At 46.7% G+C, this 21,728-nt stretch overlaps 1 protein-coding gene across 3 annotated transcripts in view; it reads left to right on the plus strand.

Annotated features, from left to right (window-relative positions):
- Positions 1-21,728, plus strand: part of LOC121859997 (calmodulin) — a 41,578-nt gene that overhangs the window by 8,769 nt on the left and 11,081 nt on the right. For 2 of the 3 annotated variants that reach the window (XR_006087799.1, XM_042357008.1), the window contains exons 2-3: positions 3,377-3,382; positions 17,552-17,726. Coding sequence is in view for 2 of the 3 variants with exons in the window: in XM_042357008.1 (XP_042212942.1) it covers positions 3,377-3,382; positions 17,552-17,726 (181 nt within the window). In the remaining variant the exon portion in view is untranslated. The remainder of the gene's footprint in view (positions 1-3,376; positions 3,383-17,551; positions 17,727-21,728) is intronic. The other variant, XM_042357009.1, reaches the window with a different exon arrangement.

Consider the following 21,728-nt stretch of genomic DNA (forward strand, 5'->3'; position numbering starts at 1 on the left):
AAACATCTTAAGTACCCATATATTATTGAAAATTGCAATTACAGTAAATGAAATGCTATAGGATAAAATAATACAAAAAACGTTTTGATTTTTGGCATCGCGTGCAGCTTGGGGTGTCCTTGACCAACTCGCACCATCACAGTATTTTTTTTATCGGTAAGCACGTTCATGGTATGGATCAACGTGCGTTATTACGTTATTGATGCTTTTCTGTCAAGTTCTGTAACCGTCTTTTATTTATTGTTCCAACACTACATACATAGGTGGGGGTATATTGATTCTATATTTGTTCAACTGTAGCCTAAGTAATGGGCCACCTCTACCTTGACCTCGTGTGTTGGCCGGACTGCACAGAAAGCAATAGAATCTTGTATGCTTCTCTGGACTTAAAGTCATGGACAGCCACAAGGAACGTACAGTAGTACACTAGTGACCTCTGGTAATGAGGAAAATAATGAGTTAAATGCTATAAATAAAGTTTTGTCAGTTTAAAAATAAAATCAAAATAATACATTTCGGTTGTTTGTTCGACTGGTCATTCAGATAGATGCCCTAGTTGGTAAGCCTGTCTTGTTAAGCGTAGCAATTTTTTTTTATAGATTATATTATTTTGCACGATTTCACAATGACTATCAAATGAACTCGTGAAATGCCCATAATTTATACCCTGTACTGTAATTAAGATGCGTTAACATAATCAGGACATAATTTGTTGAAATTTCTATTTATGACTGAGGAGGATATCGAGGTGAATGGGTACTGATATCCCATGACTACCTTGTTCACGTGATATCGGAGGAATTTAGTACAGTAATGAGGTCTGATACTGTTTACTGAACGATCAACCAGTTTGTTAGCTTATTGTTTACAGTCCATGGCCAATATAGTAACCGATAAACTTAATAAATGAATAAATAAAATACAGTACTGAAATATTATATGTTCGGCTTGCCCTCGTTTCAGTGTAATAGGGTTTTCCTCGTTAATTTTTGAGGTATCTGGACAACACCTCGTATAGATGCCTTCAAGTTTGAAACATAATGGCATCGGTCAGCATGTTGTATTTATCTTACCTCAAATAGTGCAAATAATGGTTTTATCCCGAGCCTACTAGGGGATATCAAGACCCATGCTGTCTCTTTTTGTGTGTTAGCTTTTTAAGTAAAGATAACCCGTGGTAACCATCTACACTACTGTACTGTACATGGTCTGAATTACCAGTCTTTTGAAGGATAAATATTGAAGGACTGACAATTTGGGTGTTAAGAATGACTGCTAGGACGATGTCATCTGCAGCTCACATGGTACACCCACTAAAAAAAGTATTCGGCATCCTTACGGCGTGATGCAATATGACACGGGTGCCGAATAATTTTTTAGTGGCAGTGATGTAATCGTCAGGCAAGTTTAAAAGAGATCAAAAGTGAAGCACTGTTTTGAAAGTCTTCTATATTATGGAATAAATAAGGAAACAATTGACAGCATGAGTGTTTGGCTCCACCTAGGACGGACATGGTGGTGAAGGGGCCGAACAGACAGGTTAATTGAGCATCTCACTATATTTATTTATTTTGTTTGGCTGAGAACTTAATATCCAAAGTAATGCAAAATAATAGGCCTACAATATTCATGTTAGGTGCGAAATATGTTAAAAGAAAACATGTCATGAGGAACAGGACGTTTAATGCAACACAATGATGATCTTTCACCAAGAATACTTGTGAGGCATTACTGTGCGAGGTTTTATAGCCTGGTGCGTTGGCAAGACTTCTTCTTGAACTGCGAACACCTGCACCGAGGCTTGGTATAATTTGCATACAATGCATTAGATAACGTTAGTGACTGCTTTATCGCCACTTTAGCCTACCACTCCATGCCATGGATAGTCCGTATGGAAGGCAGCTCCCAGAACACGTGAAAGGACATCACCAGTAATTAGTGTTATGCTTATTATAATGTATAATTGTACCCATTTTCTTCCTCAATTGCTGTTCTATAAGAAATCCACTTGGAGTGACTATGTATACATTAGAAACCTTATATATAATACATTTAACTCTAGAACATCCACGTATCTTTGATACTAATTTATTGTCATAATTTCCATGCTAGTGCTGGAAGATAATGTATATCCCTCAGAATAGGTTAATTTAAATGTAATAGTGCTTTGCATGTTTGTTTTCACGATAAAATAATATACTGGATAATTTTCCTGAACTTTGAGTTAAGTGTTACTGTTAAGGTGCTTGTTAGTTGTAGTATAGGCATTGTTGTGCCAGTGCGGTTCCAGGGGACTGTGATGTTTAGAACATGTTTATAACAAACAGGGCAAGTATTTATCTTGTTCTTGTATTTTAGGTAGGGCAGTGTTTTAGAGATCCCTTTAATGAGTATCCTACCCTTGCTTGTACATCCCCTACCATGTGAATTGATGGTAGTTTTAAACCCCAACCCTGTCCAATGTTCAGCACAGAACTAGAGCCAAACCTTTCTGGTTGTCTTGTCTGCCTCTTCCCACAGTGGAAGAGGGGGTGGGGGTTACCATCTAAATTTACCACCGTGGCAAGCCAGGATGCACTAAGGAAGCTTGTCCATTAGTGTGGTAGGAGTGGCTGCTTAGTAATGATGGTTTACTCTTGCATTCTTAACGTGTATGTCATGCTACCTTCATAAAGCAGTCCAGTTGAGCCGCCTTTATTGTGGAACTGCAATTCAATCTAGCTTGTTGCCACGGTGGGATATTTACAATAGTGAAGTTGCTGTCTTAATAGACCATCAGTTCTAGACTGCTAGTTACCGTCTAGTTGACCTATATTTACATGATAGGGGATGCTTTCCTGCTTAACCTGCCACTAAAGGGAGTTGCTATCCCACTAGTTTCCTTCTCACATGTAACCCGTAGCTGGGATGCTAGCCAAATGCCAAGTTGGGGGTGGTAGTCTGCCACTAGTGATGGGGTGCAATACTAACAGCCTTCCACCATGGCAGGAATGCTTCTTGATAAGTATGAGCTTCATGGTGGGGATGCCATCCTGCCTGGTACTACACGGCAGGTGGGCGTCCATGCTAATTGGATGGTCATACTTAAAGCGAGTTAGCCTTTCCTCCGTTGTGGATGAATGGTGTATTCCTCCATGGTTGCCAGTGTGTACCAAACACCCCCTGGTTCCGCCTGGTGTGTAATATTGTCCAGGTAGAGCCGGCTGGCCGTGTGTGGTGGTGCACTGTTATCAGCGACGTGTCGTGTCCGCATGCTGTCGGTGTGTACTTAGGCGCTTTCGCATTATAACTATTATAACAGTTTCCTTGGAACCTAAAATAATCCCCCTGGAAAAATTGTTTGATCAAATTATTCCAATTACATGTACAACAATAGACGACGGTGAGTATGTCCCCCTCGAACACATCCTGCCAAAAGAGGGTTTTCTGTATTCTGCATCAACCCCTTTTTTTCATTCAGCTCTTTTTTGAGACATTTGTCTTTTATCAGAAAAAAATTTGCTCTATACAGAATACCGTTGGATGGACCAGAATGCTTCGTCCCCAACAATGTGAAGTGTTTTGTTTTATCCCTGAATGATTTTTAGATGTACGTGTTTTTACTATTACTACAACTATTACTGTTCTACTGCTACTGTACTATTACTTATTACTACTACTTTTAGACTAAGTAGACATTTTCAGCCGTTGCATGCCAATTTCTCAGCGCAACACGGCTCTGTTAAACCTTCTTGTTAAACGCACCTCTGCCTCCCTCCCCTGCCTCTTAATTATATTCGATTCTCGAGCCTTCACTCTTCATCCCTATTTTCATGGCCATATAATACCTATTTAATTTTTCCTATCATCACCACTCATTCCCCGTCCGAAATTCTTGCATTCTTAACCCTACTCACCCTTGTCTTTGAGGCTTGTCATTTTTATAACTCCTTGTGATTTCCATACCTGTTTTATTGTCCCTGTCCCATTGGGTTCTTGTCAAAGCTGCTTCCCTACCTCCCAACACTATACCCTCCCGACGACCTCTCTCCTCATGTTTGCTATCCTCACAACCCATTGACATATTTTCCCCCCTGACATTCTCCCGATCCTCTCCACTTTTCATTTAATTCGTGAAACCTTGGGGGCAGGTAAGGAAGGCATGAGGTTAACATTGAAAAAAAAAAAGAATTAAGATGCGAACAGGGGCGTCAACCTGTCTCCAGAGAGCCTTGAGACAGCCAGTGTTGGAGCTGATATGTGTTTGTCCTGTTCTACCCCTTTAAAAATTTTTTTTTATATATTTAATGTATGTTTTAATATCTTGGTTAATTTACCATTGTGAGACTATTATCAGTGTTGGTGTACTCAGTTTATAAATTGCATGTCCAAAGTTTTCGATCATAATTTGGTGTATGTACTGTTATTTATCTCTCGTTTTAATTTGTATTTTTACTTTCCTCAGCATCTCTCTCTCCTTTATTGATCTCATCTTCGTCACCTCTACGTCTTGAACCCTACAGAACTTGTTTACTCTGACCTGCCACTCATCAAACCCCCACCCCATCACTCTCCCCCCACCCCCCTCATCATCAATATAGGTATCCCTCTCGACCTGAAGTACTTCCATTTTATATAACCTTTGTATCTCTCAACCACTTAACTCCCCTCATTTATGCCCGCTCGAGTTTCCTCTTTTATTCCCCTCTCCATCAATACCCCCTCAAACATTCTTCTTCCATCCTTCACCTGGTATACTAACCTTGTCCTTATCGTGTGTGTGTGTGTGTGTTTTCTTCGTTGCTGGGTCTTTGTTTATACTCTTCCCACTCTGTCAAAGCAGTTCCCCCTCCTCTGTTTCCTGGTACTCGTTCCCCTCCCCCTTTTGTCTGCTGGTGCTTGTTCCCCCCTCTTTGACTGCTGGTACTCATTCCCCTCCCCACTTTTGTCTGCTGATAGTCGTTCCCCCCCTCCCCTTAACGTTGCCATCGGTTGTCCTACCCCTAATCCCTTTGTGATGTTGCTTCTCCCTCATACTTTGATGCAGTCTCTCCCCTTGTCTCCCCCTTTCCCCTGGATCTTTCCTGTCTTACTTCCCCTCTCTACCTCTCTCCTCCTCCCAGGATCTCTCGTCTCCCCCTGGATCTCCTATCACCCCTCCCTACGCCCTCTTTTACCCCTCTCACTCATCCTGTATCTCTGTCTGTTTGTGTCTCCTATTTCTTAGTCCCGTTGTTCTCTTTGTCTCTTTACCGTCTCGCACTTTTCTCAGTCTCAAATTCCATTCACCCTCACCTTCACCGTTTTCTCCATTTATTGACCTCTTCCCCACCGTCTTTCATCTGGTAAACTATCGCTTCAGGAGTGCATGTGTGTGTGTATGTCTGTCTGTCTATGTGTGACTACTTATACTCGTGTACCAAGACTCAATTTCATCCCATGTATCTCCCGTTTATGTACCTGAACCCCCATCTTCCCTCGTGTACCTGAAACCCATCTTCCCCTCTTATGTACCTGAACCACCCCCTCGTGTACCTGCCTCTCTTCCCCTCTGTACCTGGACCCCTCTTCCCCTCCTCACGTGTACCTGAGCCCCTCTTCCCTCCTCATGTACCTGAGCCCCCCCTCTTCCCCTCATGTACCTGAACCCCCTTCTTCCTCCCTCGCCTTACCTGAGCCCCCTCTTTCTCCCTGCCCACCTGAACCCCCTCTTATGTACCTGAACCCCTCCTCTTCCCCTCGTGTACCTGAATCCCTCTCTTCCTCTCCGCTATCTGACCCTAATTAGACCCATATTATCTGGACCCTGCACCCCACCCCTGTATCTAGGTCCCTCCTGTGCTGATAACCTCTCCTGTACTCTTCCCTGTTGAGACCTTGGTTGTTTCTCTACTGGTTCCCACCTCCCAGTGAAACCTACGCCCAGTCCCTCTCTTGGTAGCCCCTCACTATTTCCCCCAGTGTGACCCCCCTCATTGCTCCCACCCCGGTTAGACCCTTCGTCACTTTATTGTTGGACTCCTCCATTAACTAGTATGGAACCTTGTCTCTGTCTTCCTGTTGCTTCCTTATTCCTACCTCCATTCCCTGCACCCCTAGTAGGGCCCCTCATTCCCTGCACCTAGTAGGACCCCCTCATTTCACCCTAGTGGGACCCCCTCATTCCTGCACCCTAGTGGGACCCCGCATTCCCTGCACTTCCTAGTGGGCCCCCTCATTCCCTGCACTTCCTAGTGGGCCCCCTCATTCCCTGCACCCCTAGTGGGACCCCGCATTCCCTGCACATCCTAGTGGGACCCCTCATTCCCTGCACTTCCTAGCGGGACCCCTCATTCCCTGCACTTCCTGGTGAGAACCCCTCATTCCCTGCACTAGTGAGAGACCCCTCATTCCTGCACCCCTAGTGGGACCCCTCATTCCCTGCACTAGTGGGACCCCGCATTCCCTGCACATCTAGTGGGACCCCTCATTCCTGCACTCCTAGTAGGACCCCCTCATTCCCTGCACTTCCTGGTAGAACCCCTCATTCCACACTAGTGAGACCCCTCATTCCTGCCCCTAGTGGGACCCCTCATTCCCTGCACCCTAAGTGGGACCTCATTCCCTGCACCCCTAGTGGGACCCCTCATTCCCTGCACCCTAGTAGGACCCCCTCATTCCCTGCACCCCTAGTGAGACCCTCATTCCCTGCACCCTAGTGGGGCCCCTCATTCCTGCACTTCCTAGTGGGACCCCACATTCCCTGCACTTCTAGTGGGCCCCTTCATTCCTTGCACCCCTAGTGGGACCTCATTCCCTGCACCTCCTAGTGGGACCCCTCATTCCCTACACCCTAGTGGGACCCCTCATTCCCTGCACCCTTAGTGGGACCCCTCATTCTCTGCACCTTAGTGGGACCCCTCATTCCCTGCACCCTTTAGTGGGACCCCTCATTCCCTGCACCCTAGTAGGGCCCCTCATTCCTGCACTTCCCTATGGTAGGACCCCCTCATTCCCTGCACCCCTAATGGGACCCCCTCATTCCCTACCCCTAGTGGGGCCCCTCATTCCCTCACTTCCTAGTGGGGCCCCTCATTCCCTGCACTTCCTAGTGGGACCCCCTCATTCCCTGCACCCTAGTGGGACCCCTCATTCCCTGCACTTCCTAGTAGGACCCCTCATTCCCTGCACTTCCTAGTGGGACCCCTCATTCCCTGCACCCTAGTGGGACCCCTCATTCCTACCCCTGTTGGGACCCCTCATTCCTACTTCCTAGTGGGACCCTCATTCCTGCACCCCTAATGGGACCCCCTCATTCCTGCACCCTAGTAGGACCCCCCTTCCCTGCACCCTAGTGGGACCCCTCATTCCCTGCACCCCCAGTGAGGCCCTCATTCCCTGCACTTCTAGTGGGACCCCTCATTCCCTGCACCCCTAGTGGGAACCCCTCATTCCACCCCTAGCAGGACCCCTCATTCCCTGCACCCTAGTGGGACCCCTCATTCCCTGCACCCCCAGTGAACCCCCTCATTCCTACTTCCTAGTGGGACCCCTCATTCCTGCACTTCTAGTGGGACCCCTCATTCCCTGCACCCTAGTGGGACCCCCTCATTCCCTGCACCCCTAGTGGGACCCCTCATTCCTGCACCCCCAGTGGGACCCCTCATTCCCTGCACCCCCAGTGGGGCCCCTCATTCCCTGCACTTCTAGTGGGACCCCCTCATTCCCTGCACTTCCTAGTGGGACCCCTCATTCCCTGCACTAGTGGGACCCCTCATTCCCTGCACCCTTAGTGGACCCTTCATTCTCTGCACCCTTAGTGGGACCCTCATTCTCTGCACCCTTAGTAGGACCTTCATTCTTTGCACCCTTATTGGGACCTTCATTCCCTGCCTCCTAGTGGGACCCCCTCATTCCCTGCACCTCCTAGGTAGGACCCCCTCATTCTCTGCACCCTTATTAGGACCCCTTCATTCTCTGCACCTTTAGTGGGACCCTCATTCTCTGCACTCATGGTGGGCCCTCATTCTCTGCACCCTTAGTGGGACCCCTCATTCTCTGCACCTTTAGTGGAACCCCTCATTCTCTGCACCCTTGTGGGACCTCATTCTCTGCACCCTTATTGGGACCCCTCATTCCCTGCACCTCTAGTGGGACCCCTCATTCTCTGCACCCTTAGTGGGACCCCTCATTCTCTGCACCTTTGGTGGGACCCTTCATTCTCTGCACCTTTAGTGGGACCCCTCATTCTCTGCACCTCAGTGGGACTCCTTCATTCTCTGCACCCTTATTGGGACCCCTTCATTCCCTGCACCTCCTAGTGGGACCCCTCATTCTCTGCACCCTTAGTTGTATCCATTCCTCCCCCCACACTAGGGAGTCCTCAATTCTTCCCACCTCTTGTTGGACTCCCCCTCCCAGGTGGGATCCCTAAATCATCTTCCTCCTCTAGATCGGCCCCGACTCTCCCTTTCTCCCTTCCATCTTGTGGAAAGTTGACACCCTCCATCTAGTGGAATGCCCAACTCCCCCTCCCCTAATGGGCTCCAAACTATCTCCCTCATTCCACCCATCTCAGAGCCACTCCTCGCGTCACCCCAATTGTTAGTGGCACTGGTTAGTCTCCCATTCCCTCCGTCACTAGTAGGACAATACTTTGATGCCTCTACTCATTCCCTCCTAATCCAGCAGGACTCATAACTCCATCTCCCAATTGGACTTTATTCCCTCATTCCTTGACATTCCTTTCTACACTCATTCCCACTTCTTGTATGACCCCTTATTCCACCCCCCCCGTAGTGGGAACCTAATTCTCCCTCTGGTCTCCACCCCCATTGTTTCCCTCCTCCCTCCCCTCCTCTGGTCTCCGCTCCCTCATTGTTTCCTCCCTCCTCTGGTCTCCCCCATTGTTTCCCTCCCTCTGGTCTCAACCCATTGTTGTCCCTCCCTCCCTCTGGTCTCTGCCCATTGTTCCCCTCCCTCTGGTCTCCAATTGTTTCCCTCATTGTTTCCCTCCCTCCCTCTCTGGTCTCCCGCTCCCATTGTTTCCCTCCCTCCTCTGGTCTCCAACCCCATTGTTTCCCTCCTCCCTCTGGTTCCGCTCATTGTTTCCCTCCCTCTGGTCTCCATTGTTCCCCTCCTCGGTCTCTGCCCCATTGTTTCCCTCCTCCTCTGGTCTCACCCATTGTTTCCCTCCCTCCCTCTGGTCTCCCTCCATTGTTTCCCTCCCCTCCCTCTGGTCTCCGCTCCATTGTTTCCCTCCCTCTGGTCTCTGCCCCATTGTTTCCCCTCCCTCTGGTCTCCAACCCCATTGTTTCCTCCCTCCCTCTGGTCTCCCGCCCCATTGTTTCCCTCCCTCTGGTCTCCAACCCCATTGTTCCCTCTCCCTCTGGTCTCCAACCCCATTGTTTCCCTCCCTCCTCTGGTCTCCGCCCATTGTTTCCCTCCCTCTGTCTCCGCCCATTGTTTCCCTCCTCCCTCTGGTCTCCTCCATTGTTTCCCTCCCTCTGGTCTCCTCCCATTGTTTCCCTCCCTCTGGTCTCTGCCCCATTGTTCCCCTCCCTCTGGTCTCCCCTTGTTTTCCCCCTCCCTCTGGTCTCCCGCATTGTTTCCCTCCCTCTGGTCTCTGTTGTTTCCCTCCCTCAGGTCTCCAACCCCATTGTTCCCTCCTCCCTCTGGTCTCTGGTCTCTCCCTCCCTCTGGTCTCTCCCCCATTGTTTCCTCCCTCCCTCTGGTCTCCAACCCCTTGTTCCTCCCTCTGGTCTCCAACCCCTTGTTCCCCCCCCCCTCTGGTCTCAACCTTGTTCCCTCCCTCTGGTCTCCCCCTTGTTCCTCCCTCTGGTCTCCAACCCCTCCAGTTTCCCTCCCTCTGGTCTCTGCCCATTGTTCCCCTCCTCTGGTCTCAACCCTTGTTCCCCTCCCTCAGTCTCCAACTGGTCTCCAACCCCTTGTTCCCCTCCCTCTGGTCTCCAACCCCTTGTCTTGTTTCCCTCCCTCTGGTCTCTGCCCCTTGTTTCCCTCCCTCTGGTCTCCAACCCCATGTTTCCCTCCCTCTGGTCTCTGCCCCATTGTTCCCCTCTCCCTCCTCTCCCCCTTGTTCCCCTCCTCTGGTCTCCAACCCCTTGTTCCCCCTTGTTCCCCTCCTCTGGTCTCCAGGTTCTCCAACCCCATTGTTCCCCTCCCTCTGGTCTCCAACCCATTGTTCCCCTCCTCTGGTCTCCAACCCCTTGTTTCCCTCCCTCTGGTCTCTGCCCATTGTTTCCCTCCTCTGGTCTTAGTTTCCTCCTCTGGTCTCTGCCCATTGTTCTCCTCTGGTCTCCAACCCCATAGTTTCCCTCCTCTGGTCTCTGCCCCATTTTCCCCCTCCCTCTGGTCTCCCTCTGGTCCTCCCCATTGTTCCCCTCCCTCTGGTCTCCAACCCTAGTTTCCCTCCCTCTGGTCTCTGCCCCATTGTTCCTCCTCTGGTCTCCAACCCTTGTTTCCTCCTCTGGTCTCTGCCCCATTGTTTCCCCTCCCTCTGGTCTATTGTTGTTTCCCCCTCCACTCTGGTCTCCAACCCCATTGTTCCCCTCCCTCTGGTCTCCAACCCATTGTTTCCCTCTCCTCTGGTCTCCTTCCCATTGTTTCCTCCTCTGGTCTCCAACCCCTTGTTCCCCTCCTCTGGTCTCCAACCCTTGTTCCCCTCCCTCTGGTTTCCAACCCCTTGTTCCCCTCCCTCTGATCTCCAACCCCTTGTTCCCCTCCTCTGTCTCCAACCCTTGTTCCCCTCCCTCTGGTCTCAACCCCTTGTTCCCTCCCTCTGTCTCAACCCCTTGTTCCCCTCCTCTGGTCTCCAACCCTGTTTCCCTCCCTCTGGTCTCTGCCCCATTGTTTCCCTCCTCTGGTCTCCGCCCCCTTGTTCTTGTGTTTCCTGTGTCTCTGCAGGCACATTGATTCCTTCCTTTTCTCCTGAGGTCAAATATATCTTCAATTCTCCCGGGGCTTAGTCTCTTCCTTTCTCCTGGGGCCACATTGATCTCTTCCTTTCTCCTGGGGCCACCTTGATCTCCCTTCCTTTCTCCTGGGGGCCACATTGATCTCTTCCTTTCTCCTGGGGCCTGCCACCTTCCTTCTCTTTCTCCTGGGGGCCACATTGATCTCTTCCTTTCTCCTGGGGCCACATTGCCTCTTCCTTTCTCCTGGCCCACCTTAGCTCTTCCTTTCTCCTGGGGGCCACCTTAGCCTCTTCCTTTCTCCTGGGGCCACCTTGATCTCTTCCTTTCTCTCTCTTCCTTTCTCTGGGGGCCACCTTGATCTCTTTCCTTTCTCCTGGGGGCCACCTTGATCTCTTCCTTTTCTCCACTTCCTTTCTCCTGGGGGCCACCTTGGCCTTTCTTTTCTCCTGGGCCACCTTGATCTCTCTTCCTTTCTCCTGGGGCCACCTTGATCTCTTCCTTTTCCTGGGGGCCACCTTGATCTCTTCCTTTCTCCTGAGGCCACCTTGATCTCTCCTTCCTTTCTTTTTTTTCCCCTGGGGACCACCTTGATCTCTTCTATTTCCTGGGGCCACCTTGATCTCTTCCTTTCTCCTTCCTTGATCTCTTCCTTTCTCCTGGGGGCCACCTTGATCTCCTTCGCTTTCTCTACAGGACCTTGATCTCTTCCTTTCTCCTGGGGGCCACCTTGATCTCCCTTCCTTTCTCCTGGGGGCCGCATCCAGTCTTCCTTTCTCCTGGGGGCACCTTGATCTTCCTATCTCCTGGGGGCCACCTTGATCTCTCTTCCTTTCTCCTGGGGGCCACCTTGATCGTTCTCCTGGGGGGAGGGGGCACCTCGGTCTCTTCCCTTTCTGTTTCATTATGATGTTCCTTCCCATTATTCTCTATCCACCTCCCCTTCCTCAGTAGAATTAAGTCCTCTTTTTACTTCTTCCCTGAGATATCTCGCTCATTATCTTCCCTTCTCGTGATGCCATTCCTCTTGAAGCTTCCTGTCCCTTTCCCCTCCTCCTCCTCCTCCCCTTCCGCTACCACCCCTCTCGTTGGGTGATGACAAAGAGTTATTTAACCCCCAACACTTTCCACCACAGCACCTATCCTTATCCTTGTGTTTTTTTGTTGTTTTTGTTTTGCTCGTTCCAATCGTTGCACGTTGTCTGTTCTGAAGGTTGCGAACGATGCTATCTTGTTTTTTCATGCATGTCATACGTGTAAGGAAATATGTCTTTTTTCAATTAATTTTAAATGTATTTGAATATGTTGTGTGTGTGTTTGTATTCTTTTTGTGTGAGAGTGACCAATGAATATCAATGATCAAGTATTTAATTAGGTTTTCTGTGTATTTTTCTAAAGTATTTGTGTTGGGGAAAAAATTTGTGGAGGAGATATTAAAGGTAAGTAAATATCCCCAGGTAGCTTTCACATTATTATGATCTCATTGTTTATACTCAGGTCACAATTTTCCTGACCTTACCTTACCTTATGTACCCCTAGACTTCCTCCTACCTGACACTCACTACCTTATCCTCCTCCTCTTTCTTCTTCTTGCAGTTTTTCGGATTAACAGTTGAAATAAGTTAACTAATGACTACTACAAGTATAAAGTTGTCATATATTTAGACGTTTAGATAATTGACGCAAGTTTAAAGTCCATATTGTGACAGGCTTCGATTTTGTGAACAAGTTAGGTTAGTTACTTGTACTGGGAGTTTTAAGTATTTCGTGGTGGTAAGGAAGCGCTGAGTAGTTGTGGGACGGAGGGATAGAGAGCTATTCCGTTCTGGCCGACAGTGGGTAGGTGGGAACTTGGGATGAGTGGAATGGTGTGAATACTTTGAGGGAAGGGAAGGCAAGTCGAGCTGTGTGGTATGATGGTTAGGTGGGTGTGTGAGGGGCATGGTGTGGAGAAGCCCTCGGGGATAGGCTGGCTGTATGGTGTGGAGAGACTTGCTGTATGGTATGAGGGGCATGGTGTGGAGAGACTGGCTGTATGGTATGAGGGGCATGGTGTGGAGAGACTGGCTGTATGGTATAAGGGGCATGGTGTGGAGAGACTGGCTGTATGGTATGAGGGGCATGGTGTGGAGAGACTGGCTGTATGGTATAAGGGGCATGGTGTGGAGAGACTGGCTGTATGGTATGAGGGCATGGTGTGGAGACTGATGGTATGAGGGGCATGGAGACTGGCTGGCTGTGGGGGGAGGGGTGGCATGGAGGGTATAACTGAAAGCTTGTTGAGGGGGGGGGTGGGAGTTAAGAGATGAGTGACCCGGTGTAAGTAAGTGCTTTAGAGTGGAGACGAGAGGAAGGTATGGTGGTGGGGAGGTTCTTAGGAGAAAAAAAACTTGCTTGAAGTGTAGGTTATCTTGGGGTGTGAGGGGAGGAGGGGGGAGACAGGATTTGGATGGATACCAAGACCAATACAAGTCTAACTTTGTTTCGAGAGTTTATGGTACGAGAGACGTCGATGGTTTAGGACTAGATCAAGAGAAACGGTAAAGGAGCAGTAATAGCAGCATCTAAAAGGCTCTCTGCGTCGAAGTAGCTTTGATTTTAGTAATGTAAACAATGGTTATTTATTACCCGGAAGAATAACCCGGACGTCCATTTGATGGTCTTTTGTAGACTCGAGGTCATGTGGCCAGTTAAAAAAAATGTTGGAAGTTATGTAATTACGTGTAATCAAGAAGGTGCAATTTATTTAGATATTCAGGTGTGCAGTCATTTTTACGGAAATATCACCTGTAAATCATTATCGACTTTCAGTGACTGATAAAATTTTCCGTGGACTTCATGGCTTTTAAGTCTCAAAATATAGAGACTTGGTGTTTTGAGAACATTGATACAACACTGTCACTGTGTCGCTCGCGTTAGCAACGTTCATTGTTAGCTATGATATTGAATTCCCGGCCATGAAGGCGTTAGAGGCGCGCCTGCGTCGTACGTTTTCTGTTGATCATTGATCCAACAGTTTACCTCGTCAGCTAGCCGACCATGTTCGCTGTATCGCCACACTTTATTTACCAAAAGCAATTTTATAAGCACTTGCCACGGTTTTCTAGTAGAAACATCGTATTGTGTTTATAGCGTTTCATTAATAGTGTAAGACGGAGGTTTTTTCGTCAGATCCTATCGATTGGAAGTGTTATAGCTCAAAATATCAGATTCCATGTGGACCAATATAGTTTGTCTACTGTGGCACCAGCAGTAACAAAGTTGGTGTGTGTTAGGTGCTGGGGCCAAGTTCCTCGTGTTTGCTTTTGCAGTTAACCAAATTGTTTACCGCGAAGGGCGACGTTGCCACATCTCTCAGACACGTTAAACTCTGGCAAACTAAAATGCCTTTGGTCTCTTGTTCTTGTAATGAATAATCGTGATTATAGACTAAGTTTAAGTGCCAGTTCCCTTTACGTAGCAGTGCCGTGTTCGTCGCCCATATCTGCTATTTCACTGACCTCGTCCTTTTCGTTCCTCCTCTTCTCACCTTTTCTTCCTCGCACCTTTCTGACCCAAATTATCTCCTTGCCTGGGATCATCTCCACTCCAGGCTTCTTATGTTTTGTTCCCCTTCACTCCGACATTCTCCCTTCACGGGTTTCTTTGAAAATAGTCTACTAGTTAGAAGACGTTCATACATAACGCAGTGGTCTTCGAAACTGTTTCTCCAGGTATGGCGTTGGAAGTTGTTCAGCTCTTATCACCTTATTACTGGCTAGTGATGAGGTACACAGTGCCATGAATGAACACTCCTACTTTGATTGTAAATGGCGTCCGTCGTGCTTCTCTTGTTCATGACTGGAGGTCGTCTTGAATGGGTTTCAGTGCCACCTCTGAACCCTACCTCCTTCCCCCTTTGGGTGGGTGCCGGCACCAGTGCAGACGATCAATAAGTGTCCCTGGTGAGTCTGGCTGCCTATTGAAGCTAGCTGCTGAAACTGCTTTCCTTTGTTACTTAGTTCTTTATTTACGGTTTTACGGTTTGTCTTGAATAGCAGCAGTAGTGCGAGAAGCTGTTTGGTGACTTTACCAACAGTAGTGAGCATTAGCAGCCCTCGCTGACGTGTGTTAGCGACTGTTGATCCAAACTCTTATGATAGCGGCCTTCAAGTTGTCACCAACAGCTGTGGTGGTATTGGAGGCAGTCCGAGATACCAGCAGCCGTATTGGCGGCTGTTTGGTGACGACAGTAGTCGAGGTGTAGATTTTGTGGATTATTGAAGTCATGTTAGCAGCTGTTTGATGACGTCAGCAGCGGTTGGGGTGGTGTGGGAATCAGTCTGTTAACGTCATTTGCAGGTGTGGTGTGGAGTTAGGCAGACCCTAATTTCCTTTCCAGTTCTTGGTAGGATTGAGGCTACGTATCCGGTAAGCTTCCTAGGCATCCGCTGTGAGCCTCTAGTTACTGTTAGGACTCCTATATCTTGGTGGGAGTATCGTCAATATTATAGCCGTGTGTTAACGATGAAGATAGGTAGGGGAGCAAGTACATAATTATGGAGTGCAGGGTTCATGTGACGTGGCATAGGGAGGGATTCGTCCAACCCCAGCTGTAGTTGACCCCAGGAGTTGTCTTGTTAGTTATGTTCCTCTGCTGCCACTGACATATGTGAGCATGCATTTAAAACTGAGGGAGAGTTTGGCCGCCTTTAGTTCAGTGGTGGTATCATGGGACGGAACAAGGGTTGAGCAACTGGTAGACTTTAAAGTTGAGCGGTTGTGACCGGGCTGCCGCATAAGCTGTATCCAGCTGTGACGGAGTTTATCGACTGCCCCTCTCCCTCTCTCCCACCCGCCTGCCTGTCACGTCACCGTTGCTCTCGCTTCCACTCCCAGTATTTCCCCAAATTCCCGGTATTGAGTTGGTCACTTAACACGCCGCGGTTAACATTTTATGTATGGAGGGAAAGTTTTGAGGAGTGGCACTTCATGAAACTTAAAAGGTCATGTTTAATTAATGCCATTAGTATATTGTACATGAAGTTCATCTGTAAGTGCTGTTGTAATAACGTCATGCTAGTTTCTCGAAATGTATGCTGACGTGGCATATGTTTTACCAAGAATGAAGTCGAGAATTTATCCTTAAAAAAGAGGTAGGACTGGGGAAAACCGTGTCATCCATTACCTAACAGCGTCAGATCTAAGCCACCATCATTCTCAAACATAGTGAACTGGTTTAATTTAGACTAAAAGAACTGACAAACAAATCACGAAAAACAAATTACAAAGGTTTCTGGCTTATTTATACCTGATATACGATTCTTTCCGTAACATTTTAACTTGGCTGCCTCATGGGATTTCAACAAAGTGCGTTTTTTTTCTCCCATTTGAATGCTTTGATGCAAGATTTACTGGTGTGGAAATAAATGCCACCACAGTCGGCTGCCTCCCCACCTCTCTAGCATCTTAATGGTATCCAACGCTTTTCCTAACTGGATAACGTTGGTAAATTCATTCACGTGTATATTTATTCGCGAATGACCGTCAAACCTAATTTCTAGCATTTTGGCAGCGGGCTATACAGTATATTGCCAGTAAATGGTTATGTATTTCAAGCTCTCATGTTTGGGTTGCTGAATGATTTAAGGGTGTAAGCCTTTTTATTAAACCATTCTTGTCTCGCCAGGAGTGAGGTTCATTTTACGGATTTTATATCGAGTCTTGCATATTAAATTAGATGGTTTAATGTTTGGTAAGAGGAGACATGATGGATTTGTTGTATTGTAGGACAGGAGGAGGGATTCATATCGTTACAAAACGAGTTAAGTTCCTGGTGCGTGTACTGTAAGTGTTAGGAATTTAATGAGTGGCGGAGGCTTTGCAGAATGCCACTTACATCCTTAAACTTTACAGTAAATTGTCGTTCTTTACATATTTAGTGAAGAACAAAAATGAAACATATTGAAATATCTTGATATAATAGCATAAACTCCCTCGTTTGTTTGGTTTCAAATTATCTTTCGGATTTTGTGGTAGTTTTTCCATTCAAATATTGGTCGATACTTTGTCCTGACATCGCACCTCCCTGTTGATTTTTGTCCCATTTACGTTTGGTTAGGTAGAGATCTTCCCAGGCTTCACTCCCCTTAGAGAGAGAGGCCAGCCTTGTTGCCAATAAGTCATGTTAGTAGGTTCGGCGAGACGCTATTGGTGGAACTTATATGCACCGTGATTTGTTAAAGGATTTTGTAGTTAGATGAAGTACAGCCAATTGATGCGTTTTCTTGACGTTAATGTAACCTTTCTGAGTTTGACGAGACATATACAGCCCCCTGTATTTACCATAAATCTTAATAATCTTGTATATTCCATCTACCTCCTTTACTCTCATCCCTCTATCCTTTCCATCCTCTCTTATACATTTTCATAAGCTTCCCCCGTAGTAATTGGTCAGATGTGTTGAAACTATTTTAGACCCCCGTCACAGGTGTACACAGCATGTAGCACACCTGGTTCATGGGTGTTCTTGGCCAGGCGCACCCAACTCAGTGGTGGATGTTCACATGGTTCATGGAGTCAGTAAACGTTCATACTAGTCGGTTTTTATATTAAGAAAGTTCAGATTACTAAAATTGTGAAGTTTATAGTTTTCTAATAATGGTGTTAATCCTTCTCTACAGGCGGACCAGCTTACCGAGGAACAGATTGCCGAATTCAAGGAGGCGTTCTCCCTGTTCGATAAGGATGGTGACGGCACAATCACAACCAAGGAATTGGGCACCGTCATGAGGTCACTTGGACAGAACCCCACCGAGGCTGAGCTTCAGGACATGATCAACGAAGTGGACGCTGACGGTAGGTTCCCGATGATGTATTGAGGAGGTAGCTGGGTAGGTCCTTGCCTCAACTGTCTTATTATAACCTATATTTGTACTGGCGTGTAGTAATTTTTATTGGGTGGGTCTCGACCAGATCCGTCGTTAATCTGTTAGTCATGACATGGTACACACTTTATTTTATTTTTAAACCAGGTCGTGCTACAGTTGCCGCAAGTTGGTATAGTAGGCTACAAGACCAACGTTAAGGGAGCATTAATGTTCAACTATTTCAAAACCTTGTTAGTTAAGGAATCACTAAAAATTCGAGGAGTAAATATTAACATGGTCAAATGCAAAAAGAAAATTCTTTAAATTCGACAGGTCAAAATCATGTTGCAACATTTTAAAAGTTTTGACGTCTTCATTTTAAATTTGGATAATTGGGCCTTTGCTCTATAAGGACATTTACGTAGCGAGACTGCTAAATATGTAAATGAAGGTTGCGGAAGTAGGAAATATTTACACACGTGACGCATACAAGAATAGGGACATAGTAAGGTGTGTAGGCTAGTCTTGTCTTTACACCCTTCCCAAGATAATTACTGATCATGTTAGCGGGAAAATTATCTTACGTGTTCATAACCACTTGCCACACCCAGCTGGTTTCTGATGGCGAAGATGAGTGGGTTTTAGAGACTCAATTTTATAGTATTACTGTAAAAATAAAAGTACAATTGTGCAATGAGAGCGGAACACGTGGTGGGGGTTATAAATATCTGGACCCAACACTACCAGCAGCAGCAGGAGTAGGCCAACTCCTCCTCCGCTCAACCCAGACACACACTAGACCTTTACACTTAAGCACGTTGTGAAAATTCCTAGATATTTATGCTTCTATCTTCAACTCCCTTCTCCAATCACGTGCCACCCACCATCACACACCACCCACAGGCAGTCACCGACCACTTATCACCGTTAAGTAGTGACCAGTGAGTTATTCAGCGAAGCTCATCTCAGAGTAGCGAGAAAACAATATTATAGTTCAGAGAAGCGAGAAAACAATAATATAGTCAGGAAGTTGGGTGACTGATACTGGTGTTGGCCAGAAAAAAATGGTAGCTCGACCAGACCTAAAAATTTAGCCATCACATCACGGCCTTGGCACTTGCTAGCCAACACCATAGCTCTCATTCTAGTGTTGGCAGCTGTCCTAATTTAAGGGGAATGTTTGATACGTTAATATTTTTTTCCATGTTTAGAACTTTTATCTCCACGCCATTCGACGATCACTTAGCGACACCAGGTTCCCTGTCATCTCAGATGTGTTATTTTTACCTGTCATCACTTAAAAGTGTTAAATTCATACTGCACCGTCCACACCGCTTTAACTCAATCCCCCCCCCCCTCCCCCGTCACATGATTTCTGCACTGCACTTCCTCTTCACAATCTTCGTGTGATTTCTACTTCCTCACAACTCCGTGTAATGTACATTATATACTGTACTGTATGCACGGTACCATCTCACCCCCATAATCATACTGGTTGTCACTTTGCCTATGGACTGCTCCAACATTTCTCGATGTCTAAAACATCATATTCCATTTGTTATCCATACTTGATCACTGCTCACCCTCTAACGTACAAACTATCCCTCCAGTGTTCTTATAGTTGTTGGTAGTTCGAAGTAGTTTCTGCCCCACTTGTACGTTGTAGACGCGTGGTAATTGGTACAGGTGTTTTGGGGAGTCGGTTGGTGTAAAAGGTGCAAGGAGTCTCAATTACACCCCCCCCCTCCCCTCAATGACTCGGGAGGTACCGGTACCCCAGTATTAAAACCCATTGAAGAACCCACTCCGATGCCTATGCTTGATGTTGGGAGTGTGTGTTAAGTGAAGGAGTCGGGGGTCAAGATAACTTTGGTGCAGACATACTTGACGGGAGGGTTGGGGGTGGACAGGGGATGAGTGTGAGTCACATGGTAATGTCATCATGGGGAGGGAGAGGGGGGTCCCCCTTTCTCCACAAGCCAATAGTGAGGGCCTGACGAATGTATCACATTGAGTCACTCCAGTAAAAAATATTATTTAATGCCTTTCGAGATTAAAGTATATTTCACGTAGATTATAATTTTCTGATGTGAATTGGCAATGTAAGTTGGGGCTGACGACGTGGCTAATAGCTAAACATTGTTAAACGTATTAGTGTTGCATGTTCGTGACATAATTGGTCCCATGGTGACTGCAGTCAGTTTAATATAACCGCGTTAATCCACTGCCTAACTTTAATCCCTAACAACTGCTGTTAACTCTTCAGTGAAGATGATGTATTAGTGGAAGCTTGTTTAAGGGACACCCTGCTTACCCTGGCAGTCAGTTCTCGAGTGAGGGTGTGAAATTTGTTGTTAGTCGTGATGAGAAGAGGAAGTATGTACTGTATATTGACGGTTTATCCTAACGAAGAGATCCCTCCTCGTCACTTGGCCGGAAATAGGGATTTTAGTTGCCTTTGTAAAGTTTTCACAACTGGGCAAGGTTTACACACTTGATTTCTCCTAATACCGTGTATATACGTGATATGCAAATGTTAAAATAATAACAAATATTTAATAAACGCTGAAAATTTTATTGTTCTTAAATTTAACATCTCAAGTTTAATTGGGTATTTATAAACACCAATTGGAGTGTACTCGTATATAACCTTTAAAAACGCAATTGTGTGATGGCTTTACAGCGGGGCAGCTTTTACATTTATCATCTTGATTGGTTTAAACGGAATTTCATAAGTGTTAAAAAAGTATAGAGTGGATCAGAATTACATGTAGCTTTTCCTCTGGGTTATCGGTCATCTGTAGGGGATAGAGTAAGAATCATTGTCCCGACGTATCGAGGTAACGAACCGTTGAGTAAGGTGGACGGTAGCAGATCATTATGGTATAGAATAGTAGGAAAGGTAGTGCCTATATCTCAGTGGTCGTCTTAATGTTATGTTTGATAAAGCAGTCGACCAATGCACGAGAATTTAGCTTTAAAGTCAAATCGTTTGGAGGTAATAGTCGAGATTTGGAGGTTCAGATCTCGCTAGGTAATGTATTGGTGGGCATGTGACAGTTAGGTAATGTATTGGTGGGCATGTGACAGTTAGTTTTTTCATTACGGGTGTTGTGGCAAGTGTCACTGCCAAGTGGTGGGTGGGAGGGGGGGCACCCACTCACCCCGTCGCCCTTTCCCAGGTAACAGGGTACACGGCGCCATGCATGTGGTGCCCCGTCATGCGTGCAGGATGTAGTGGGGGTGTCTCACTCACTCCAGCTTCGGTTTTTACATGACGGAGCTCATTCATCATCGTGGTTCATAAGTTTATCATCGGCTCTGAGGTAGATAAATGTCCATAACCACAGCGGCACTTGAGGTTTCGTGCACCAGTGCCTTGCTCGTTCAGTTCTCGATGTTAATTCAGTACAGTTGATATAGATATTATTAGCCTGTTTTCTTTACATTTGATAGAAATATGTCATGGTGTTTATTAGTAAGGAAAAATGCAGTTTGTGTATGTGTTAGTGCATGTTTTTGTTTTGTTTTTGTTTATCAGAGGAATAAGTGGGTGTAGGTGGAGTTCAGTGTTTAGCCCGAGGTGTGGTGTGAGTTGGTAGGTCTGGCACGTCGCCCGCCCCCACAGCTCTGGGCATGTTCACCTGTCTTGTATAGATGCGGATATGTAGGTTGTGGAGGGGAAGTGTTAGAGTACAGTACCCTCCAAACATCACGCAGGAGCTGCTTGTCGCTGTTCGGGCACTAAAACCTGTAATATCACTTGCAACTAGTTTCCTGCATCGGGAATCTTCATGTATGCCTCTGTATGCAGCTTTGATTATATTTGGAGATAATCATTTCATTTTGTTATAGTGGTGCTTAGGATTTATTTGCTAGTGTTGAGAGAGTATGCGATGAAGGAGACGGACAGCTTCAGGATCACATACATTTGCCCTATACTGGTCCGCGTTCCTTTGGTCCACCAGGTAGCGGGGACACTGCGGTGATG

Source organism: Homarus americanus, unplaced genomic scaffold, assembly GCF_018991925.1.
Source record: "Homarus americanus isolate GMGI-L3 unplaced genomic scaffold, GMGI_Hamer_2.0 scaffold38393, whole genome shotgun sequence".
NCBI lineage: Eukaryota > Metazoa > Arthropoda > Malacostraca > Decapoda > Nephropidae > Homarus > Homarus americanus.